Source organism: Solanum verrucosum, unplaced genomic scaffold, assembly GCF_900185275.1.
Source record: "Solanum verrucosum unplaced genomic scaffold, falcon-dt-bn FXZP01000261.1, whole genome shotgun sequence".
Lineage (NCBI taxonomy): Eukaryota > Viridiplantae > Streptophyta > Magnoliopsida > Solanales > Solanaceae > Solanum > Solanum verrucosum.
Genome location: NW_026019969.1, coordinates 7,748,863 through 7,775,027, shown reverse-complemented (window position 1 = coordinate 7,775,027; position 26,165 = coordinate 7,748,863). Strand labels below are relative to the sequence as shown.

At 30.3% G+C, this 26,165-nt stretch overlaps 1 protein-coding gene across 1 annotated transcript; it reads right to left on the bottom strand.

Annotated features, from left to right (window-relative positions):
- Window positions 1–13,121: 13,121 nt before the first annotated feature.
- LOC125815503 (transcription factor MYB61) lies at window positions 13,122–14,947 on the bottom strand. Its single transcript, XM_049494983.1, has 3 exons — window positions 14,667–14,947; window positions 14,381–14,510; window positions 13,122–14,272 (listed from the first exon to the last, which is right to left on the bottom strand). The coding sequence occupies exons 1-3, from the start codon at window positions 14,797–14,799 to the stop codon at window positions 13,243–13,245; spliced, it is 1,293 nt and encodes a 430-aa protein (XP_049350940.1). The 5' UTR covers window positions 14,800–14,947; the 3' UTR covers window positions 13,122–13,242.
- Between the last annotated feature and the right edge of the window lie 11,218 nt (window positions 14,948–26,165).

Here is a 26,165-nt window from a genome sequence, read left to right as displayed (position 1 = left end):
TTAAAATAAAATCTATTTAAACCTCTTTTAAAATTTTTACTATATGTTTGCAGTTCTTTCCTTAAAAAAATGATTACTAGAAAATATTACGTTTAATTTAAATAAAATTACCTAATAATCAAATACGCTATTTAGTAGTGTTTTTCATCCGGTACATACTAAAATCAATCAAATGACTTTAAATGTACATTATTTTATTTTTAAAAAGTTGATTTTAAATAAAAACTTCATATAAACAAAATTGGAAAAAATAATTAAATAGATTGAGTGATTTTGTAAGTAAAACATTTATAGTTAAGTGACTTTTGAAGTAAAAATCAAAGTTTAGTAAGTAAAACATTTATAATTGAGTGACTTTTAGAGTAAAAATTAAAATTGAGTGACTTTAGGTGATAAAACCTCATAGTTTAGTTACCATCGGGGATATTAACAATCATACTTTCTTGAGTAAGTTTGTTGTGTTTACATGAATTCAAAATTTGGTTTACAATTAGAAATTTAGAATCTAACTCAAGTTCATATAACCTTCAGTTAATAGTAAAACAGTAAAATTGTACATGTAAATTAGCAATGGATAGGTGATAAATGTATCTCTAAATGTTAAAGGATTTTCGTTATTTGACGTAAACATCGAATCGAATAAATTTTTTATATATAGAGCTTAGTGTAGTTAATTTTCAAATTAGTTTTGGTTAAGAATTGAGATAGAACAAAATTATCAGGTTCAAATTAAAGATACATTCGAAATTACAAACACCACTCTATGATAAAAAAGAAGAAAAAGTCCACACATATTGAATTACAACGTTAAAAACTAACAATGTTATAAAATTCTACAATTACAACTTATAAATAATAAATATCCCTCTGATTTGGAATTTATATGGGAAAACATACTTCATATATAGAGTTTGTATGGATATATATAACATACTCCTTATCTTTCTTTTTGATTAAACGATTCAATGCTAAGCCCAAGTTGAGTCCAGTCATTTTTTGTGTTTTTGTATTTTTCATCGACTAAAGAGAAGAAATTGTACATTTGTTTTCTTAGCTTTTGTATCAACTAATGAGAAGAGTCTGTCCAATCACTTTTTGAGTTTTTGTATTTTCCATTGAATGTAAATATCAATAGGTAGATATAAAGGGCCTAATATACTCCTCAACTATGCGAATTGATATAAAACTACTTTTTTTTTAATCTTTCGAGACTAAAATGCCCTCGACATTAACCTTTTGGCTCTATTTTGTCATCATCTAACGGACTAAATTATAATTTCAATTAAGAAGTTCATCAATGATGTGTCACTATCTATTAGCTACCCTAACAATTTCTTTCTTTTTCATTGTCGAACACATTTTTTTAAATTTGTTTTGATATCTAACTTGAACACGATCTTAAAGGAAATTCATTTTCTTTTTACCACTAGAAGACAATAAAGTAGATGTATTAAGTTTGATTGTTCTTTCGTTTAAATGAATGATGTCAGGTTTGGTAATTCTTCTATTACTATTTTGTATTGATTTCTCTGGTTATACATATGAATAAAGGTGAATTTATGGTAAATTATAATCTTCATAATAATTTCCATTAAAATATATCCCATTTATCGGCAATTATAATTTATAAATATGGAAACTTTGCTGACAATAGTTAATGTAGCTAAGTAAATGCCGCTAAAAGTAGGGCTGGATATATTTTGGTTAAAATCGAAAAAATCGAGCGAATTGAATTTTTTTAAATTTTAGTTTCGGTTTTATATTTTAAAATTTCAGTTTTTTGGTTCTATTTTCATTTTTAAAATAATTAAATTCGATTAACCGAAAAAACCAAATTTTATTACAACTCAAATATTTAGATATTTCTCAATACATTTACAACCTATAAAAACTGGCCCAAATGAAAATTTTAGCCCATCCTAAATGTAAAATCACTAAACTTAATAGTGAATAAAAAATTTCCAATCTCAAAATTCGCAATACCCAGCCATCACCGATAGACGCCACAAGACCACGCCAATCCGATGCCAACTATGGTGTCTTCCACAACTGTATCGAATGTGGAAAGTTCAAGAACTCTAAAAAGTTTGTTGGTTTTGGAAAAAAGTCTTTGATGGTTTTAGCTGAATTTTCAATGTACTAAATCATTTGCTTTTGCTTCACATGTCTATAATATTGTAGACTTGTTCATTAGTTTAGTGTCGAATGCTAATTTTTTTTAAAAGAAAATTGATCCAATTTTAAAAGTCGAGCGATAATGATGAAAAGAGAAGGGCCCAAGATGATGATATTTAAACCGAAAAACTGAACCGAATCGAAATTGTGAAAATCGAACTGAACCGAATTTATTTTAGTTCGATTTCGGTTTACATTTTCACCAAACCGAAAACCGAAAAATTAAATCGAAATTCGCAAATCAAACCGAATCGACCGACTTTCCTGCCCTAGCTAAAGTATTTACTTTTAGCTTTACGGGGACTCTAAATAAATGTCGCTAAAGACTTTAGCGACACTGAATGCAATGACAATAGATAAAATGCCGCTAAATTTTTTTTGTGGCAATGAATATTGCTGCTAAAAGGAAAATTAAATGCCACTAAAAATCTCTTTTGTCATAGTATTAGGAAAATAAACAAGTTTTTTATGGAATATATACAATGAGATAACTTTCTAAAGAAACTTTACTACACTTAGCTTAAGAGTATGACATATTGAAATTGATATAGTTGAGTTAGACAGTTTCACATATAAAATCAATGGACATTTACGTTTATTTTACGATGTCAAATTAGTTTGTATAAAATCATATGCATAGATTCATTTTGATTGCATATATTTTATCGAATCGAAATTGTGAAAATTGAACTAAATCGAATTTATTTTAGTTCAATTTCGGTTTACATTTTCACCAAATCGAAAACCAAAAAATTGATTCGAAATTCGCAAATTGAACCGAATCGATCAAATTTCTAGCCCTAGCTAAAGTATTTACTTTTAGCGGCAATATTATAGGTTTTACGGGGACTCTAAATAAATGTCGCTAAAGACTTTAGCGACACTGAATGCAATGACAATAGATTAAATGCTGTTAAAATTTTTTTGTGGCAATGAATATTGATGCTAAAAGGAAAATTAAATGCCACTAAAAATCTCTTATGTCATAGTATTAGGAAAATAAACAAGTTTTTTATGGAATATATACAATGAGATAACTTTCTAAAGAAACTTTACTACAGTTAGCTTAAGAGTATGACATATTGAAATTGATATAGTTGAGTTAGACAATTTCACATATAAAATCAATGGACATTTACGTTTATTTTACGATGTCAGATTAGTTTGTATAAAACCATATGCATAGATTCATTTTGATTGCATATATTTTACAGAATCATGATCTCAGGACATTTTAATGGAAGGAACTTGGGCCAAACCTAAATGGGCTGGACACCAAACAAAAAGAATGCAATAAATATATTATTTTTTATAAGTGAACTATCAGAAATATAGAGGGTGGTGTGTACACAGTCTTATTCCTTATCTTATATAAATAGAGAAACTATTTTACTTTTAAAAATATCCTTAATCCCTATACTTTGACCTTATAAGACATTTTAATTTGCATATTATTATATTAATGAAAAAGTTCATGATAACTAATTTGAGAAATTAATTTTAAAATTTTAATATAGGTAAAGGAACCCTCGTTTCACAATAAATTTATTGTTGTACCTAAATACAGACAAACAAGCAGAACCAAGTTTGGAGGAAAGCCTTTGATTTAATTATCTATGGATGTGAGAGTAATGAGATCTCTTAAATGATCGATAAATATCTCGATTTCGAGCTCTAAAAATAAAATAAAAATCTCCAAAGAAAGGCTTTATTTATAATTAATAGTTCATATGCATGTGAATTTAGAATTAGTCAAATCAATGAATTTATGATATTAGATGATTAAAGGAGCAGAGGCTTTTTTATTAAAAAAAACAAATCCACTAGAATAAAATTCTAAGATTAGTTTTTATAATTGGTTATATATAATTAAAAAAATAAAATTCAGGTGGCTATGCCTTGTGATATGACGGAAATTTGGGAAATAATATGCTTTCTTTGCTGGAAATTGGGATTCCCTTATGAAATGTTGTAATTGATCGCTAAGACAAACAAATTTCTATTAAACTAAATTGTTTTTTTTACTTGATTGCTAATAATGCTAGTTGTTCATTATTATCAATTCACTAATTAATCATGCACCTTAATTAACTATTTTAAAAAATAATATTTGTGGTCCCTAATGAAATCGAATCTCTTTTATCAAAGTCTTCTCTTACCCAGAAGAAGCCATCCATTAAAATCTCTATCGGATTACAATAACGTACATTTAGAAAGAAAATATTGTTTGCAACTTCTTCATAATTAATAATTAATTATTAGTAGACTGGTTTGCTCGAGTCGAAGATCTATAAGATATAGTCTCTCCCCAAACTTCAGTTATGAAATTTCACCGAATATGTTATTGTATTGATTTATTCATTAAAACTAATTAGGTGTTTCAGAGGTTTAATAATCTTTGATAAAAATTTTTTACCGTTTATTAATTATAAAATAAATTAAATTAAGGGTTTGTACTTTGTCTAGGCGGCAGATGCAAAAGTCTAAATCATAATTGCTATATTAATTAATAATCATGGTAATTGAATTATTTATTACTATTGTCATAATAAGCTTAATATGACGACAAATCAAGCAGTCTGAAATTGTATTCTAAACAAGATTTTAAAATAAATCACGTTTAGCTAAAGTTAAACGGTCCGTGTAAGAATTAATTAGCGTGTGACATATTGATTTGGAAAAGCTTGAGTTTGAAAGGATTTGATTTAAAATGAACTAATATGTACTGGCTTGAGCTTAAATTTGAGTTGATTACTTTGTACACAAAATACAATTAATAACTTTTTAGAACCTCTATTGCACATTTCTTAATCAAGTAGAACCAAAATAATAGTTATTCACATCAATCAAAGGACAAAATAACAATACTTCTGAACCTAACAAGCCAAATTCAATTAAGCACAAGTTTTTTTAATTGTGTCATAGCTATTGTCGTTATTCTTTGTATTTTCACATTCACCAAGCGTATTTACGAGTAACTTTTTCATTTATTTTTAGTGACAAATGAGAGATGTTATAGGTTCTTGTTTATGTGAGAGGACGAGTTCCAATATATATATATATACACAATAATAACATATCTAATATGGTCATCTAGTAAGTAGATCTGAAGTGGATACGATATACATCGACTTTATCTCTACTTTTTATGAGGATGAAGAACGAAGCTATTTCCAATAGACTCTCACCTTGAAACAAAAGTGAAGAATTCTATGCATATATTAATCTTAAATTTATATTTTGAACTCATATATTTGAATCATTCTCATTATATTATGACCTGTTTGGCCAGAGATTTTGAAAGAACTTTTAAAATTAATATTATTTTTTTGTCAAATATTGCTTGGCTATAGAAATTATGTAATTTTCTAGAGACTAGTTTCCAAATCCCGTGATCTACTTCAAACCTATTTTTTCCCAAATTATAACCATTGTTTAGCTTTTAAAATTTAAAACTTGCACCAAACTTATATATTCTAGAAAAAAAAAACCCTCATCTATTACTGTAGATTTGTTTTGCTTGATTAAATAATTTTTTCTTTAAATTTGTAAATCCTTGCAAATATATGAGGTCTCTCATCTCCTACATTAAATAAAATTGTTATTTTTTCACACTAATGAATCTTCTTTACTAATTTTAATTTGACGGATTATAATAGATAGTAATTGGTTATTGGTTTCTTTAAAAATATCATGATTTAATTATTTGATAATGTATTATATAGTTCAATATAAATATTTATTAATCCATTATAAATATTAGTATTATGTTGTGTCAAATTTATCTATTTATAAGATTATGATTTGTAACAATGATAACAAATATCATCCATTCTAAAAAATTATGATCAAAAGCTAGCTTCGATTATGCACGAACCAGTGATCCATAATTGAATGAGTTCTCACTACTTGTTTGAGGGGAGAGAAATAAGAGAACGAAAAACATACAGTATGAAGAAGTAAATAGGGGACATGTACGTTTTTCTCTGTATATAGACAGCAAAATATTGTACACCTTTACAGAATCCTTCATAATTGAAGTACTATTAAACTAGTACTTTTTGGCAAATAATACTTTGAACTTTCAACCACTACCTATTTTTCTGCTGAGGTCCCTACCTAAAATAGAGGCCCCAACACAAACGTCAAACTCAGCATTTTCTACATTTACTACACTCAAATTATCGTTCAAGCATTTTAGATTATTATACATTTAATTTAATAATTAAGTTTAAGTTTTATACGCGATTGAATGATACACATCTTAAAATATTTTCACAATCTAAGTCATTTAAAGAAAAATTGCGAGTAACTCAATTTAAGTACTATTGTATCGACTGACAACCTAAAATAAATGACAAGTAATTTGTTACTATGATCCATCATAACTTAAATCACACTGATAATTTCATTATTTCACACATGGTCAATACTCAATAGCAGTACTATTCTCCTCCCCCCCCCTCCCCCCCCCCCCGCCCCCGCCCTCGCTTTTCTTGACACAATTATAACTTTAATCCCTTTAGAATCATTTAGTACTCCCTTACTTATTTTTTACTTATTCAATATTTTAAAAATAGATTTTCATTATATTTGTAACTTTCAACGTATCAAATAAAGATTATTTGTTTTTATTTTTATTTTATTTTAAGCATTAACTTTTTATTTTTCAAATTATTTTTTAAAAATCTAAGACTTAACATTAATTAATATGAATACTACGGAAGTAAAAGTGAACTAAGGGAGAAACTTCCAGTGTCATTTGGAGATTGAGGGGCTACACGTTTTCATTGAGCACTCTTTTTTGTTATCATCATTAATTAGTACTTACTTATTAAAAGCAGCAAATGTTGTGTTTTGGATGTCTATTTTTTTCCTTTCTAATCATTACTACTCTTATTTTCGTTTACTTTTAATTGTCATAATTTCTTTTTTGGAGTTAAACGATAAATAACTTTGACTAATATTTTATGATGTATTTTTTCATCATATAGATATGCAAAAAATTGAATTTTTTAATACTTTTCGTATAGCTTTTGAATTTCTAATTTTTTTTATTTAAAATATCAAATTAATGTAATCTAATTTAACTTTAAAAATTAGTCAAATTGACTTTTAAAAAACGTAACATGACAATTAAAAACGAACAGAGGGAGTAGTAAATTTTATGATGACTACTAAATCAAGATGTTCTCAAAACGTAAAAAAGAAATATATCTTGAAAGTACTTGTATTTTTTTATTTTTTTTTTATATTACAAACAAGAAAAGTTATTTGCTTAAAAGAATTAATGTGTATCTTTTTAAGTAAAGCAAGAAAGCATAGAACAAATTGGCACCAATCTGGTTGACTGATCTTTTTTACTTTGAAACCCATTATTGACGTGTAACTTCCAAAGCCAAGATATTATCCAGCTGTCTGTTTATTTAATTTCCTCAACCGACAAATGTTGTAATTTTCATTTTTCACTAACGTATATATATTTGTCTCTTTCAAGCAAAAGGTATCGTTTGATTTTTGTTTTACTTTAATGGAGAAACATAGTTTTAAATATTTTACACGTTTGATGGGTCAAAGTTTTTTATAAATAAAACTGTAGTTCCATACATAATATTTGACGTTTATTGCCATTCTCTTTACCATCCACCCGTCCCTGAGTCCCTTTTAATTTATGAGTTGTGCGAGGAAAAAAATTATTATTGTTTTTTCATACGTAAAGTTAATACTGTAGGTGGGGCGTGATACTTTTTTTTTTTTTTTTTGAAATTAGAGAATTCAAAATATATGAGTTGGATTCACGAAATAAAATACGAATTACATCACTTATGTCGTAACGATTTAACATGTCACTAGTGTAAAACCTGCTTACTTATATAAGAGTCTCTTATAAACAAAATATAGTAGAAATATTAGATATATAAATAAGTAAATCTTGCATCTTAGTAACACTTTTTATAATCGTATGAACCTAAATCTAAGACGAACAATATAAGATTTAGCAAACAATATCAGTAGCCAACTGTGTTTAGGTCGAGGATCTGTTAATGAATCTTATAGGCATGCAGCTTCAGAGGGTCCTATTGTGTCCCTACGATAACTTAGCTTGGATCCAAGTTAGTACTACGAGGCTCATCAATACAAAAGACAAACAATGTGTCATTGGGTCAATGTACTGAAAGCTAGTAGGATCACACAACTCAATATGATTCTTGGCATATATATATATACTCCTCAAAGAAATACTAAAAAAATAATGTTGATAAAAGTACCGTAATAATCTCTCAACACGTTACACGAGTATACTTTGCTATGAGACTTCTGTTAAATCCGATTTGATTATTATTTGGCCCATATTATAAAGTATTCAATTAATTATTTGCTCATTTATTTATTGATCAGATTATTCTATTCATTCATCCAAGTTCATTTCAATTCGTGCACTTTGATATCCCTAATTACAATTTTTTTTTTAAAAGGTGGTCTTATATGTGTTTCACATTAAAGAGCTAGAAAGTGTCGATTTCACATATCAGAGAAAAAACACAAATCATTGCCGACAGATGATTCGAGTGTCCTGAAATTTTCGTAGCTCAATTAATTAACGATTTAAGTTTTTTATCTTGTTAATGACAGTTCAATTTCTCACCTTGTAATCTGTCCCACATTTCACCTTTGCTGCCCGAATTTATTTTTAAAAAGAAAAAAGAAAAGCGGATCCCCTTGTTGTCTAGTCAACCTATGAAGAGCCAATATATGTATTAATTATAGTGTACTGCAATATATGCCCACCGCTCTTCTCCTGAATGATGGGTTCTTTTTATCTATTTTGACGGATGCAAATGGAAATTAAGAATGGGCGAAGGATGTCTGCACTTGTGACAATCAGTTTGGTTAAAACTCAAAATAAATAACTTACTTACGTACAACGTTAACGGGGAGGAATGTCTGCACTTGTGATAGTCAGTTTGGTAATTAAATGGAGAAAATGACTGATTTAACTTATACATATAAGTATAACTTAAATTGAAGTTATTCAGGACATGAGTGTCACTTTCGAGTTAATAAGACGAGAAAAACGAGACTAAGATGATTAGGGTATGTGAAAGAAAATGCATAAATACCCGAGTAAAAAACTGTGAGAGATTGAGTATATATAGTTGGTATAAACAGAAGTAAAAACAGATCGAAGAAGTCTTTGAAAGATGAATATGATTCACTTGTAGTTTATTGGTCGCTAGGACATAACTCTAGCTAAGTCTACGTACTCGAACTACAAATATATCGAACATAATATCTCTAGATTCATAAAGATAAAGGTAGAACTGCATATACATCACTTTCTTCAAATATTATTAGCGATATTATACTTGATATGTTGTTGTTGTTATTTTTTTTGTAAGTAAATATTTTATTATCAAAGAGAAATTTACAGCTCAAAAAAAAACAACAAAAAGACTACTCCAATTAGATCGAACACAACTAATAACCTTCCATCTCCTAACCATCTATTGACTACTTTAGCTTTGATAGAAGTTCAACATCGTCAAGTATTTAGTTAATTTCACTTTAATACAACCTCTGAAATATACGTCTTGAATTATTCTCTTGCATAATTACATATAACATAAAAATGAATTTAATTTATAATATCGGTGTAAATTATTAATCTATTTTAACAGAGTTTCAAGAAATTTATTCTACATATTATGTGCAGTCTTCTTTTATATGGTCTAATGATATTTTAAAAGTTATTTTATAATGTATGTGATAAAAGTTAAACTCAAAAGGACATTGATGAAGAAAAAAGAGAATGACAGTTGTGAAAGTTGGTGGAAACAATTTTCTACTCTTTTACTTTTACACACTTTGTCCCTCTAATTATTTCCACTAAAACATTGATCATAACAAATCTTTTCTGGTTGAACTACAATTTATTACTACTTAACCAAACAAATGCTAATAAAATAGAGTTGTTTTCCTTGTGGATTGAGTTAACTTTTTTTACTTCTAAAACAAAATTGCTCCTCAACACCCAATAAGTTAATTCTTTATTTATACAGGTTTTTTTTTTAATACACTATAACTTCATATTTATTTTAAAAAAAATATATATAGCTATAGTATGTTCCTTTCCAATAAAATTTCAGTCTCAAAAATATTACGTACTAAAGTACTACATTGAACATTCTTTTATCACCTTTATTATCATTGCCACAGTCCCCAATTATCACCTTAATCATTGTTTTCCATTTTTCTTCTTATTAGTCAACATATGGTTTCTATTCCTTTATCTTTTTATGTCTCCCTTCTTTTACTTTTTCTTTCTTAAAAATAAAATAAAATAATTAATAATTGCTTAGGGCAATTACACCAGGAGAATACGAATTCTGTAAAATTCAATATTTTTTATTCATATTTTATACATGTGTTGTGTTGAGAATTTATTAAATAGACATAGATATCGATATACTGTAAATCCAATAACCTAAAACATGTAAAATCTTGAATTCGTCTCCGCCTCTCAGTGACACCGATCCTGTTTAGGCTGATAAATTATTATAAGATGTCAATTCCTTTATTTTTGTTCTGTTCTGTGTAGAAGAAAGAATGTAGGTCCAAGAAAAAAAACTCAATAATTAGGTTCACATGCATTCAAAGTGACCCCCCAATTAATAAACTACTCCATAGACAATACTTTCTAGTTTCTACGTAATTAAATTATTTTAACAAAAATAAAATAAACCAAGGCCAGCTAGGAGAAAAAATATATTCAATTAATATTGAGATTATGTATAATTTTTTGTTGGGTGCACGTGGGAAGGAGACTCTGGTTATAGGGCCTACCATACATGTTCATGTGGTTCATTCATATATATATCTGGATGGGCCTCTTTTTTTGATTCTTTTAATATCCTTAAGCTATTCATCATTGAATATTATTTTTTTCATCAGCAAATTATTGGGGTATTTGTTTCTATACGTAAAGATAACTTGTCAGTTTCTTACGTACAGATATTAGATGACTAGATAGTACATGAATATTATTATGTAAGACATGAGAATAAAGGTAATCTATTCGTCTCAATTTAAGTGTCTTATTTTTTTTTTGAATATGATAAATTTAAGTTTGCGTGATTTAAAAAAACTACAAATATCTTTAAGTTTAAGAATTTTTATTTATTTCTTAAACTTCGTATTCAGTAAAACTAAGACACTTATATTAGAACGGAGGAAATATTTAAAAGTTGATGGAGGGACCCTTTGTTGATCAGTACATGTAATGAGAAGACTTTAATTCATGGAGTTTTATGGTGATAGTGAATGTTGAATATGAAAGATTGATATAGCTTGCTCACATGCAAACTAGGCCCATTTGCTATAAGTGAAAATTGGGACTTGTAATGGGGAAAAAAATACTTAAGAGAACTGAGGTATATATCTATCTTTTTTCAGTAGAAGCAAATGGTGTCTCTTTGGAAAAATTCACTTAATAAGGAGGTTTTTTCCTCTCTTATACTGTTTTCTACTCTAGCATATCTCTTATGTTGTAAGAAAGATATGCTTTTTTTTCTTTTTACTCTATTTATCAGTTTGAGTTTTTGATTTATCTGATTCTATCATAGGTGTGGGACCCTTTAATTTCTTTCTCCTATTCCCAAAAATAGATGAAGTTGAGTTACCATAGAGGATGTATTATTAGTGTCCATATTCTTCAAATTGCATCTTATTTGTGGCTTTCCAAGTCATTAAGCAATTAGATGGATATCCTTCACCTCCCAAAGATATGAGTTGGAAATTTTCTTGATTCTCTTGTGATTCTCACTAGTGCTTGAACCTCAAGTATTAGCACGTTGAAATTATGTTCCATGTACACTACTTTTATCCTTTTTATTTGACTAAGTAGCTATAGTGTTTAAACTTGTGAAATTTATCACCCTTTTCCCTTTCTTTTTCTTTTTTTTTTTTTAAGTGGAAAGCACCTCTATGTTTTTATAATGGCGATGTCTGTACATGGAATTTAGAAAACATTAGATTTTTGTTACATGTCAAATGTACTCTTAGAAAATTTGTTGTATTAAACGCACCATGACATTTTTATGGCTATTAACAGATGGTTAATTACGATAAAATAAGATACTCAAATTACGAGAAACCGAAATATAAAAATATGTTCATCCTTTTAAAATATATAAAAGAGTGTTACGTAAAATGAAACGAAGATAAAAAAAATGTCTTTAACTTTTATTACATAGGTGTAAGGGAAGGAAAAAATATGGGAGTAGATTACAAAGTGGAAAATTGAACTCTCTACAATAAAGTGAAAAAAATTGAAGTAATTACCCAATAATTGAGGTACTAAATTCCGGGGGGATTTTTTAGTTTCCCACGCGGTATTCGCCACCCGCATTAGGGCCGACTACATTCAAATTTGTGCTGGAAAGACGTATATTGGGATTACAACACTCTCTAGCAAAGATGACTCCTCACCTTGGAGGGCTTCGAACACCACACATCTAATTAAGAAGGAATGAATATTTACCGCTCCATCACAACCCCTATCGGTTATAATAAGTTTTCTTGATCACAAATTAATTATGGAGAGTGGAATTGACTTTGAAGAGTGTGAAAAGTAAAAACTATCTCCATCTGTAGGAGACAAGGATGGTCTACCCATTTAGGCTATATTCTTAGCAGATAGTCGCTTTCTGCAAAGGATTCTTTATTGTTTAAATAAGAATACGTAAGTGGCTACAACGGTAAAAACTAGAAAAGTCATAAAACTTTTTGATTGAATGCTTAATCAACAAACAAAATTACAACCTGTAAATAAAAAGATCTACAAACCACAAAACCAAAATTAAAAAACAAAAAGTACATATACCATCCACAAAAGGAGGATGATCAACAAACTTTCCAATATTTTTATCAAGTGTTTTTTAGACAGGAGGAAGGAAATATGTGTAAGACCTATTTACAGATTAAGAAAATTAAAACTCTATAGCACACACCTGTAGGAAATTAAGTAACCATCCATAATAAGTGAGATAATTAGCCATTGAAAATCGGCTAAGAAAATTGTCCGAAGACTGCTGGGAGCCTTTGGAAATTGTTGTTACTGTATAAATCTGCAGTCTGTAGAGAAGTCTGCGGCGTTTGATTCTGAAGCCATGAACCTTGTGTCATAAATTGTGTCTCCGATTTTGTTTCCCCATCGTACAATTCATGATGCGGAGGAATTTGATGTTGATGATGAGTCTCAATTGTGTTATTATTAACACCTAGTGAAAACGGAGTTTGTAAATATTCAGACCATTTGATTTCTTCTCTCTCCGGTTTTCCTGAACCGTCTGCTGCTGCCGCTGATCCCCAAGCGAAAGCTGCTGCAGCAGCATCATTGTTATCGAAGAATGAACAGTTACTTTGTAATTCGATACTGTTACTAGTACCATTACTATTGTTGCTGCCATTGCTGCTGATCGTACACGCTTCCCAATTCTGAAACTTGTTGATATTAAAAGTACGCGCCAACGGTGATATTGTAGTACTGAGAATCGAATTGGACATAGTAGAAAAAGTAGCATTTGGCAAATTGCTACAATTGAACTGATGATCAGATACCAAATTGTCAGCAGCAGCAGCAGAAGAAGAAGAGTTTTTGGTATTGAAGAGAATATTATTTGTGTTGGGAGTATAATTGTGAAAAGAGAGATAACTAGATAAATCAGGAGACTTGCAATTGGTGGTGAAAAATTCATGAGTTGGTGGGGCAATATTATTTGCCTCATGAATAAGTGGATAACGCTCCAAAGTATTTATCATTGAAGATACGGCCGGCTTAATTGGCTTTTCTGTTGAAAATCCATTCTCATGTCCCTCAACAAAATTGAATTCATTATTTGAACTTTCTGAAACTTTGTCATTGTTCTTATTGTTACTGTTTGCCGACGCTTTTTCTTCGCTCTCTATTTCGGAAAGTGGCTTGTGAGTATTTGGATCGATTCCTCTTTGCCTTAGCTTTTTCTTAATTGAAGAATTCCACAGATTCTTTATCTCGTTATCTGTTCTTCCAGGCAATCTAGCTGCAATTTGCGACCACCTGAAAAGTAGGCAAAAAACTAAGGTAAGTCCAAGTAAATTACTAATAATTATTGACATTATGGAATCAATCAAATTGAACTGTTCTAGTGAAGGATAAATATATTACTTGTTCCCAAGAACTGCATGAAGTTCAATGATCAAATTCTCTTCATCCTGTGAGAATGTCCCTCTTTTCAAATCAGGCCTCAAGTAGTTGATCCACCTCAGTCTACAACTTTTTCCACACCTCTGGAGACCTGTCACCATGGAAAATAAATAAAATCACTAACAAGAAAATTATTAAAATAACAACAATTACGTCTCAAGTTAAGGTCGACTAAAAAATGTTATTTTTTTCAATTTGAACATGCATTTTTTCCAAAGAAATTTGGTTAGTGGTAGTGATAGTGGACCTGCTAGTTTAGGGACAGAGCTCCAACAGCCATGACCAAATTTAGTAATATGCTTTATAAGTTTCTCATCTTCTTCAGGAGACCAAAGGCCTTTCCTTAACTTCTGTTTGTAGCAACAAGAATGCCTCCCCATGTGAGATTTGCAATGCTGGAAAACCAAAAAAAAAAAAAGAAAAAAAAAAGAGCAAAGTTTGTGATTTTTTTTATAGTTGAATATGCTAAGTGAAGCTTGTTGATTATATTATTTTTCTCTTGCTAAGAATCAAAGAAAGTTTAGAAAGAGAGAGAGAGAAAAAGATGTAAGGAAGGAGAGTGGAAGCTGTGGAAAATGAAATGGATAGGAGGGCGGAGGAGACTTATATATAAAGAAGGTCGTATTCAGCAGAGGATTCCATTTTTGAGGTTTATTTGTTTAATTTTTTCTTTTAATAAATACTCTCACCGTCTTAAATTATGTGACATTCAGTTGATATTAATATATATAATAATGCCTTTTGAGAGTGGAAATGAATCTATTGATTTAAGTAGAAGGAAATTATTCCATATTTTGTTTATAAAAATAAGTATCTCTGCTAAAAATATATATAACCATTTCAACAAATTGCAAACGTTTATATGACTATATAAGTATTACTAGTACATCAATAAGGGTAAAATAATTTTTAAAAAATTATATTATTTTTATTATTAGAATGTAATTTTATAAGATAAATTTAAAAAGAAAGTACGTCATATAAATTTAATGGCACGAGTTTTCTTCTCATTCCTTATTTTTTTCCCTTTAAAATCCCATTTTACCTATGCTACATTTGAAATTTAGAAATGGAGCTCCAATATTCTGACTTGCATTTGTCTTATCAAAGGGTTTTGAGAAATTAATGAGTTTGACAGCACTTGTGTGGGTCACCAAGACAGATATTTATTTCATGGCCACAATATGATTTTCGCAATAACTATTACTCGAAAAGTCTTTGTACAAAATTGAATTAAAATTTGAGACAAGTTGTAATTTGGATGACTTCGTTTAAGATAAGAAATTCATTGAGTTTGATATTGTGGATTCAAATAAATATTCCTTCATTTTAAAAGTTCAAGAAAAATTTAATGAAATACTTTTTTCAAATTTATTCTTAAAAATATTTATTTTTAGAGATGATAAACATTTCAATAGAACAAATATTTAATGAAAATAGACTATATTATCTTAAAACATAAATTGGAATAAAATCACCAAAAATCTCTTTTAATTACTGTTTTCTTAACAAACATGTAAAATAGAAATACGACAGATAATTTGTGACGAAGAGAGTATTGATTTTGAGTTAGTTTAATTATAAAGATTCCAAAGCATTAAAAAAGGGTTAGTACATTTGAATAAGTTTATAGGGGTTTGCAGGACGAGAAATCTCAATGATTAGTAAAAGCTAACAATTAGGGTAAACTAAATTAATTAATGGTAGAAAAAACCTTCTGTAATCATACATTCCCTTGTCTTTCATTATTGACATAATATAAAATTCCCTAAACTCTTATCACATAATTTTATATGGATATTGGCCAGGTGGAATTCAAATAATGAAATTGTCTTTTCTATTTTCTTGTTTTGCAGTATTGGTCCGTGAATTATTATTGTGAACTGATTATAATCTTTTTCTATAACGTCATTATAGTTTAATGAATAATTTAAAAATATGCAAATAGTTTATAAGTATTTTTTTTTCTAGGAACATGTATGGTATCTTCCCCTATCATTTATTCCACCAACTCCCCTATCATTTTAATTTTTTTTGTAGACAGAATCAAATGAGATAAAGAAAACAAATAATACTCTTAACATTTCCCATGATTGATTGTGATTTTTTTTCCTTCTAAAGATTGTTTATTCGAAGATTATTTTTTTCCCATTTGTTAGAATAAAAAGAAAAAAAAAAGTAATATTGTCCTCTAATCATTTGTGTGACTAAATCAAAATTATTTAAAGTAGTAAACGGTGTGTTTTTCATCTAAATATAGCCGACAATGACAATGATATAGCTGTCCTATTCTAAATTTTCAGAATGCCCAAAACTTGAGTACGGACAAACTCTGTTGAATTACACATTATTTTTTCTTTAGAATTTACTTGAGAAAGTTTTTAGAGTTTTCGATGAGAGAGTTGTGTGGATGATAAGCATCTCTCATTTTCAATCTTAAAGTTATAAGTTTGAATTATCAAGAGATCAGAAAGGTGAGAGCTCCTTAAAAAGGGGTAAAGAAAAAGTCTTGACAGTTTTCAGAAATCAAAATTTAGTTTCAATTTCCTTGAATTTAATTTTCATTTAAATGTGAAACAATTAATATACATCAATTTTTTTGAATTGAAATGCGTCTAAATGTGTAACAAGTTAACTATGGATACTTTTGGTGTCTAAATTGTCTTTTCCTTGGGCAGCATGCTACTGATCTTACAGTGTAGACACCATATAAAAGTATTTCAATAAAATATATTTTTCAAATAAAAAATACATCAAGCAATCACAAATTTCTTTTCTATCATTGCATATAATTAAGGAACAGGGAACAAATTAGGGGAAAAGAAACTCTTAAAAGAAAAGGCAAAATATGAAATGAGTTGTACTACAGGGTGAAGCTACTGTGTAAATTAGGCTGACCAATAGCTTCAATTAAAGTCAGTCATTAACTAAAAATTCTGGCTCTAACTCAACAAAATAACATTTACAATTTAATCGAATTCTTATATAATAAATGTGTTACGTTAATTGAGACTATAAAAGTAACTTTTTTGTAGATATTTTATTTTTCTAAATTTAGATTTTATATAAATTTGTTAATATTAAATTACTAAAAACTCATAAACTTTAAATATTGAATTTCGAAAAGATAATTTGTACGAGATAGTTGAGAATGAGATTGGAGATATATTAATCAATTAATATTAAAGGTTTATGTATATGGTAAAGCATGCAAAGTTGCATATACGTGGTGACCCAGTATGATAGCACCCTGCACCACAAAGATACTACTAACTACAACTCTTTATCCTACATTTAATTCAATAGGCCACTTCTTGATGGGACTAGTTTTAAATTTAGACTAACCAAATGTGGCTGCCTTCTTTCAATTCACATAATACTACTTCATCCTCCATCCCAATTTACGTGACTCTTTTTAAATTTTGAGATTTAAATAAGTTTAATTTTTATCATAAAAATTTCATATATTTTTTATATATTTAAATTATAAATTATTGTGATTTATAACACTTTTAGTTTACAAATATATAAATTTTATTTCAAGAAAATTAAAAATTTCATGCATAAATTTTTTGGCAAACTAAAATTGTTTGAATTTTAAAAAATAAAAAATGCCACATAATATGAGATTCTCCGATGGAGTACTAATTATTTGGTGGTCAATAGAATACTTTCCACCAGCTGTATATTGCACACGTCCTCATAAATATAGAATTTATTTATACAATTTATTACCTTTCAAATTTTCAGTAGAATCTTTGTGTTTTTTTTATTTATGACTTGTTGTTTTTATTGACTTTATTACATCAAGCAAAGTCATTCGTGAAAAGTTCCACAGTGTTAGTCGGCGCAGACATTTAAACAACTTTCATGTATATATACTGTGTAAATGTAAATATCTTTCACTCAGTTATATAGCCCTAAAAGGTAGTTTTACATAATCCTTATTTTCCTTAAGTAAATATCGGATCTAAATTAAATTAATCGAAACTTTAAATCAGAGCAAAATGATCTCTATAATTTCGAAAACTATAATGTTTAAGTTGTGGCCAGGTTTTCATATGTTGATAGGAGTAGGGTCAAATATATAAAATGTGGCTCTTTCTACTTAAGGGATGCCACAACCAACAGTCTTAAAACCGCACGTCCCAACTCCCCTCTCCCCACTTTTAGGAGACTTTTTCATGACCAAAACAATGTGTATTTCCAATCATACGTATTCATGACAAAACAACCCTTTTTAGGGCATCGTCTTGTGTTAATTTCTTTGTCATTTGTATGACCAATCAACCAATACGTCCCCGTCGATCGCTACATAAAAGTACGTAATTTTTTTTTATCAAATATCATGATAGTAATCATATTCTGCGCCAAACTCAACCTCAAAAAAGTTTAATTAATAAGGTGAAAATTGATTAAAACTATATAACAGTGCCAATTACTGGGATTACTAACAATATTTAAGTTTATTTTTTCTTTTTAGAAATCATGTTGTCCCTCACTTTAGCAAATTAAGTTAAAATTCAACATGTGGGGTTATTAAAAACGGTCTTTTACTTGCCGTCTGGCTTGAGACTTCGTTTAAATATATCATGGGCTTAAGCTTTGACAAAGAGACAACCCATAAAAGACTTAGAGAAATGTCAAGTAAAAAATGTAGCATCCATAATTGGTTTCTTTAGTATAAAGCATCCCTTAATAATTTCTTAATTATAAGCATCTTTCTTTAATATCAATTAATTAAATGGATAGATATTCCATGAAAGCTACGTGTGTAGACACGTCTAATACTTCACAGCCTTTCTTTAATCCTTCTTTTACTTTAAGCACGTTCTTGACTTTTGAAATAACAAAAAAAAAAGGAATTTGAAATATATCAAGACGAACAATATATAATTATATTATAACTTATAAGTATATAAATAAGGTTTATTTTTCTTTAATAGTTTGTCTTATGTTATAATACCACGAAGTTTCCTTGACTTTAGCGATGTCCTAATTTAAAATATTCTCACGAGATTATTTTGAGCTATCTCCGTTCACTTTTATATGTTTAAAATGTATTTCGTACATCGTTTAAACAATAATGAATGAAATACATATTTTGTCATGATATCTATATTAATTGATGTATAGTGACTTAAAAAATTATGTTTCTCTGACTATGTTTAACAGTTTAAGTAGGCAAATAGATATAAAAATTATTTGTCATAAATCTGCTGAATAAAAGTAAATGGAGGGAGTAATTTTTTTAGAAAAATAATAAAACAAAATATGTAATAAAAAAATAAAAAAGGATCCCACAAGGGAGATAGTTGTAATCTTCCATCCGAGCTTATCTCTTAATTTCTAGAGAAGAGTAGTACTGTATGAGCTGTTTCTATCATTATTTATCAAGTCAACTATTTATGGGGTACAATGCTTATTCCCTTTGTTTTTTATTGCTCGACAAAGTTTTAATACTCAATTTTGCTTTGCTGTAACTTAATAATATTACCCCCCCCGCCCCCCCCCCCCGCCCCCCGCCCCCTCCTTAGATGTTTCAAATAAAACTATAGGATTTAATTGATTAATTTAAAATATTTAAACCAAGTTGAAGTGCATGAATGGTGCATTGTCGTTTGTATTTAATTTGCGCTTGATACAAATCCACTTATTCGATCTCTCTGACAATTTTGATTAATTCTAAGTTCATTTCAAAAGAGAATATTTGTACTTCAATGCTTTAGCCGCCTTGCAGGGAATATCTTTCTTTATTTAATTCCATAAATTATTTTGACATTTAAACTTTTCCCCTCTTTTTTATTTTTATTTTTATTTTATCCATATGCTGTAACCTTTTAGTTAATTCAAGGATGTGTCCATTAATTACAGCTCATTTTTGTCACTTCTTAAATTTATAGTACTATAATTTACTCAAATAGTAGAAGAAGCTACTGTGTTTTAGACACTAGTATTTATTAGTGTGGAAATATTCTCTGAAAGTTCAATTAAAGTTTTGAACATTTTTCATAGTACATTTCTCCTGTTCTTATTTCAGTACTGCATTGTGAAAAGTTCCACATCACGTCAATGAAAGGAATGAGTTTTCTCTTTATATGACTCGAACAATTCTTACTTTTTAAACTAATTTTTTGAGTAAATTAATTGCAAAATTCATTTTTTTACATAATATTTGAGCAGTATATATTATTATGTGACACCATTTTTTTTTTTGGTCAGTCCCAAAAAGAATGTCACATTTCCTTATATGGTAAGTTTATAAAGGTACAATTCCTCTTTTATTCTTGTTGATCCTACTTAATCTTAAAATAATACACCAATACATTTATGAGGAGAGAGAAAAAATAGTCTACTTTTTAAAGGGCAATTTGATAAACATTTTAAAGACTTCATTTATTTCTTAAATTCCGTGCCCGGTCAAATATTGCCACATAAAATGGGATGGAGGGAGTAACTTTTTTCAATATGACTTAGACAATGCACTTCTCATGAACTAATTTTTGAAGTTGATATCAAAGCATGATCCATCTGAATTCTTATTTTCGATGTTAAACCCCTCCATATTATATTATCCACAAATTAGATATCCAATTCTAGACATGACAAGGGCTATGAAGAGTTGGTTTGGACAATCAACACTTATTGAAGTGACTTTTTAAAATTGAGTATACCAAAAAAAGTCCATTTCTTTGAAAAAACATAATTGAGGAGGGATGGGTCACTGAATACAATGTTCATTAGCATTTCTTTTCCTACCTCTATTTTTATTACTATAATAATAATACGTAATAATTTGTGCATTAAATGTGAATAAGGCCAACGACAAGAAGTACAACAAAAGAGGTCAAAACGAAGGTCTACAAGGCAGATGGGTGTTGTGGGGATGTATCCAATGCAATCCATATAAATAAATAAATAAAATAATACATAATAATTTTGGGTTTTAGTCCTCATATATACAAGCAGTATATATTTGTAATTCAAATTGCTTAGCTGTGGATTCGATTTTTAGGGAGGATGAACATTTACTAGGAGGTCCTTAATTAATTTGACATTAAAAGCTTGTGGTCCCTAATAACCAAAGGACATAATCACAAATAAAATTTATTAGACTACGATTGAAGATTACATTAAAAAAAAGTAGGGGGCTTTGGCCCTCTGTGGGGCTTCTCTTTAATAGACTCTATGTCGGTCCTTCCTTATTGTTACAATTTTTTAATAACTTTTGTGGGCTTTAATTATTAGCTGATTCTCTTTATTAACATCATTCTCTTAAAGATTAAAAGTTTTTCACTTTCTTTCAACTTCAACTGACTCTTTACTGTTATAGTACATCCGATGACGATTTGATTTAACTATAAAATAGTAAATTAATATGAATATATGTCCGTGTTTCTAATAATGTAATCTATAAAAGAAATAGGGTGAAAATGGTTTAGTCTCTCACATCGAGAATGGTTCCTTTGGTTTCGTTATATAAATTTGGTCAGTACTCCTTTTATAAATTAACTTTTGAGATTGAGTAAGATTCATATAAAATATACCATAGCATTAGAGCCAGGCCATAGGGTGTTAAAGTCTCCCACATCGGTAGGGGATGGTTCTTCAATTTTTTAATATAGATTTGAGCAAGTCTCCCACATCGGTAGGGGATGATTCTTTGATTTTTTAATATAGATTTGAGCAATACTATCTTTACGAGCCAACTTAAAATTATTTTTTAGGTTAAGTTAAACTTAGATAATTTATCTAAACAAAAACGGTCTTAGTAGCTGGACGAATGATGCAACGGTACACAACAAGAGCAAGACTGGTGTAGGCAACTCAATTCCGAAAGCATCCAAGGTTTATATTGTTGGTTGAGGACTTGAGCCGATAATATAAAAAGAAATATATCTTGACTTAACTCCACTCTAAAAATTAATTAAACCCAAAATGAAAAATTGGTCGAATCCATATACAAAGAGACCAAATGCCTTTATTAATAGGGACCTAATTAACCCAAAATGAAAAATTGGTCGAAACCATACATAAAGAGACCAAATGCCTTTATTAATAGTGACCTAATTATTTGTATTAGGGGTATCGCATTTGCTAATCAACTTTTAGCATTTACTAAAGTTGTACGGCAAAAGCTCTCATCTCTTAAAGTTACTTTACACTACGGGATCAAATATAGGTAATTCATTAATCTCAACTTTTCAAACTTCAACTCATTTTTTTTTGGTAGAAATAGAGAAATTAATTATATATAAAGCTTAAAGGTGAAGCCCACAGACTTCATTGTTCATTACATAGTTTAAAATAGGGGGATTGCCCGTAGTCTCATTGGGACTAGCTACTACTACCATTCTATCAAAATAAACCCCATTCTTGTCAGCTTCCCATGCTTTGAAGGCATAATGTGGTGGGGCTTCCAAAATTTGTATGCTCCCGCCGCTGGATTGCATTGTCCCGCCCATTTTAGCCAGTATGTCCGCCACCTTGTTCTGCTCCCTGAATGTGTGAAGTGGTTTTGGTATTCCTAGCTACTGCATTAGTGACCTACATTCAGATATAATGTTAGTGTACTGCGAATGGTCATGTTCCAGAAGTGTTATCGATGTGGGAGAGTTAGTAATAAGGGATAGGGGTTTGAGGTTCCTCTCCAAGGCCAGTATGAGGTCAAAGAGGATTCCCAGGAGTTGAAGCCTAGAGGGCATTAACATGAGGGCAATTCTTCCAGAATCCTATTACCTAATCACTGTGATGGTTTCGAATAACCCCTATATTCCCCCTATACCAAGTTTGTTCCCAGATGCCCCGTCAGTGTTTAGCTTAAATTTTCCATTTCCTCACACTTCCCACCTGATTCTAGTTGTTATAGTATTATGATTGGTGATTCATGACCCTTTTGTCATGAAGTGGTACTCCAAGGCCATGTTAATGACGTGTGAAATGTCCACCTAATGGTTATTTCCTTTAAAGACATTGTCATTTTTGCTAATCCAGAGATTCCAAAGGATGAAGGGAAGGATTTCGTGCCATGTAAGCCAATGGTTGAAAGGCCTACCTTCAGGCTTCCCCAGGTGGTGTGGATATTGACAATGTCTCTCCTGGTCCAATCCATAGACTGATGTGGGACAATGTTCCCCATGATTCCTTCCGGTAAGTTATCGCCTTGGGACAATTGAAGAGGATGTGGTTAATATCCTCGGTGCCTTGATTATAAAATTTACACTCATGTCCACCGATTATTCCAATGTTATGAAGATAGAAGTTGGTGGGAAGTCTTTGGTGCATAGTCAGCCACATGAAAGTTCTCAGTTTGTTGGGGAACTTTAGCTTCCTGATCCAAGTGTAGTCCTTATCATTCATGGTATTGGTTGGCTCCTTCTCTTGGGCAATAAGGTTGTAGGCACTTTTAGTGAAGAAAAGTCCATTACTAGAGCTCTTCCAACCTAGCTTATCCTGCTTAGTCTTGGTCCCTATGAAGGTGTCCCTGATAATTTCAAGGAACTTGAGAAGAAGGTTAATAGAGAGGTTGCTGAAGTCCCATCAGCCATTCTTGAGCAGGTCATTGATCTTCAGAGATAGCTCATGTTGGAGGAGTGAGCCTTGGATTAAGCTTCTAATATTACCATCATTAGGGATCCAAAAGTCCTCAAAAAATCTAACCCTATCTTCTTTATTAACAGTCTAACATAAGCGTTTCACGCTGGTTTGCCAGCCTTGCATCACACACTTCCATGTCCTGGAGACTTGCCTTTTGGTTGCATGGTTTTGCCTTCTGTGACAGTACTTGTAATAGAGAACTCTAGCCCAGAGAGCTTGACTGTTAGTGAAGGCTCACCAAGATAGACTTGTGTTGCTTGCTTTGTTCTTCCACTCACTCTTTTGGATGGCTAGGCCTCCTTTTTTGTTTCTCCTTTGTGATTGTATTCCACCCTACAAGATGCATTTTCTTCTTCTCAGTAGTGGTCCCTCAAATGAGATCTCTTTGAATTTTATTAATCTTATTGGAGATTCCAGTAGGGACATTGATGTATTGGATCACATGGTAGGGGATGCTGCTAAGGGTTGACTTAGCTAGAACACTTCTCCCAGTCATATTGAGGAGCTTGGTTTTCTACCCATTCAGCTTGGCCTTTATGTTGTCAATGATGAATTATGAGTCTTCATTAGTTGGTTTAGAGTGGAAGATGGGGTAGCCCATGTACTTGCCAAAACTATTGGTTGTTTGCATGTTGAGCATGAAGGCATAAAGATTAGAGTTTGAAGAAGAACTGTCCTTAGAGAAAAAGAATCTTGATTTGGAGGTGTTGATTTTTTTTCCAGAGTTCTTACAAATGAGTTGAGAATCCTCAAAATAGTGCAACAGTTTTTGAGGTTTACTCTAGCAAACAAGGTAAGGTCATTAGCAAAGAAAAGATGGGAGATTTTTGGGCCAGACTGAGAGATGGAGATTGAATCATATCTTCTGCTTTTAACAGCCTCCTTAATCACTCTAGAGAGTCGGTCCATGAAAATTATGAAGATATAAGGGGAGATTGTCACGACCCGAGATCACCCCCTAGTCGTAACCGGCGTACTCGACCTCTCGGAGGTCTAATACAAGTCTCTTAGCATTCATTCATCACATAGACACTAAAAACCATAAGGGATTAAAAACTTTATTTACAAGGAAAACATTTCATTTAAACATAGCAAACAGAAGACTTCTAGACTTTATACACTTATGTCTCAAACTATCTAATACTTTGAATACACCATTGGGATTAAGCCCATACAAAACTTAAGCAAATACTAAAAAGACATAAAAAAAGAACATGTAGGGTATTGTCCTCGAACCTATGAAGACTCACCAAGTCTTCATCTTCAAACACCTTAGAAACCTAATCAAGTAGCCATGACATTTCACCATTTCCAAATCCCTACACTTTAGTCAAAAAGGGAAAGAAAGGGGTTAGCACAATTAAGTACTAAGTATGGAGACCATGCAAAAAATGCCAAAACAGACATTTACAAAGAATAAATGCTTTCATATTATTTTGATAAAACCTTCACTTCACAAGTATAAGAGACATAATACAAGTCAATGTTCAAATATAAAACCATAGCCAACCATATACATACTCAACATATATTTATATACAACCCATGCTTAACTTTAAAAGAACACACGCCATTTCATTATCGTAGGACCTCTACCTAGTATAACCTTAAGACACACTTGAGTGAGACAAGAAGTGACCACTCATACAACCTATTCAAGCACACTTAAGTGTTCCTCAAGATTACCTTAGATAAGGACATTTCCTTTATAACATAACATCAATAGACCAACATTCTTTAAGAAACCATTTAGGAGACATTCAAGCATATAAGGGGACTTTCACATAATAGTCGTTAGACTTAAGGAACTCACTTTAATATCTTCAAAGCCTACTCATGCCATGTGTAGATAACCTCCCATACTACTACCTACACGTTGTAGAACCTATCCAATAACTAGAGTGCACATCCCACATGATAGGAATAGACATAACCGACATAGACCATACTAGCTAGGCATGGAAACCGAAGTCTATCCTACTCCGTGGAGGTTGTCCTACCTGCCAAAGGTAGAACTAGTAAGCAACCCATTTAGGCACATGGTTTAGGGGATGTCCAAGGAAGTTCATTGTGCCTAATCTCATACTCAACTAGGCCACCTTCCTAACCTCATCCACTCGGTGCTAGCCTTATTTTCCATAGAGTATTT

Coding starts and splice junctions, on each gene's coding strand:
- LOC125815503 (XM_049494983.1), bottom strand. CDS start 14,799: ATGGGGAGGCATTCTTGTTGCTACAAACAGAAGTTAAGGAAAGGCCTT. Junction 14,511..14,666: donor CTCTGTCCCTAAACTAGCAG/GTCCACTATCAC, acceptor CCATGGTGACAG/GTCTCCAGAGGTGTGGAAAA. Junction 14,273..14,380: donor CATGCAGTTCTTGGGAACAA/GTAATATATTTA, acceptor CCTACTTTTCAG/GTGGTCGCAAATTGCAGCTA.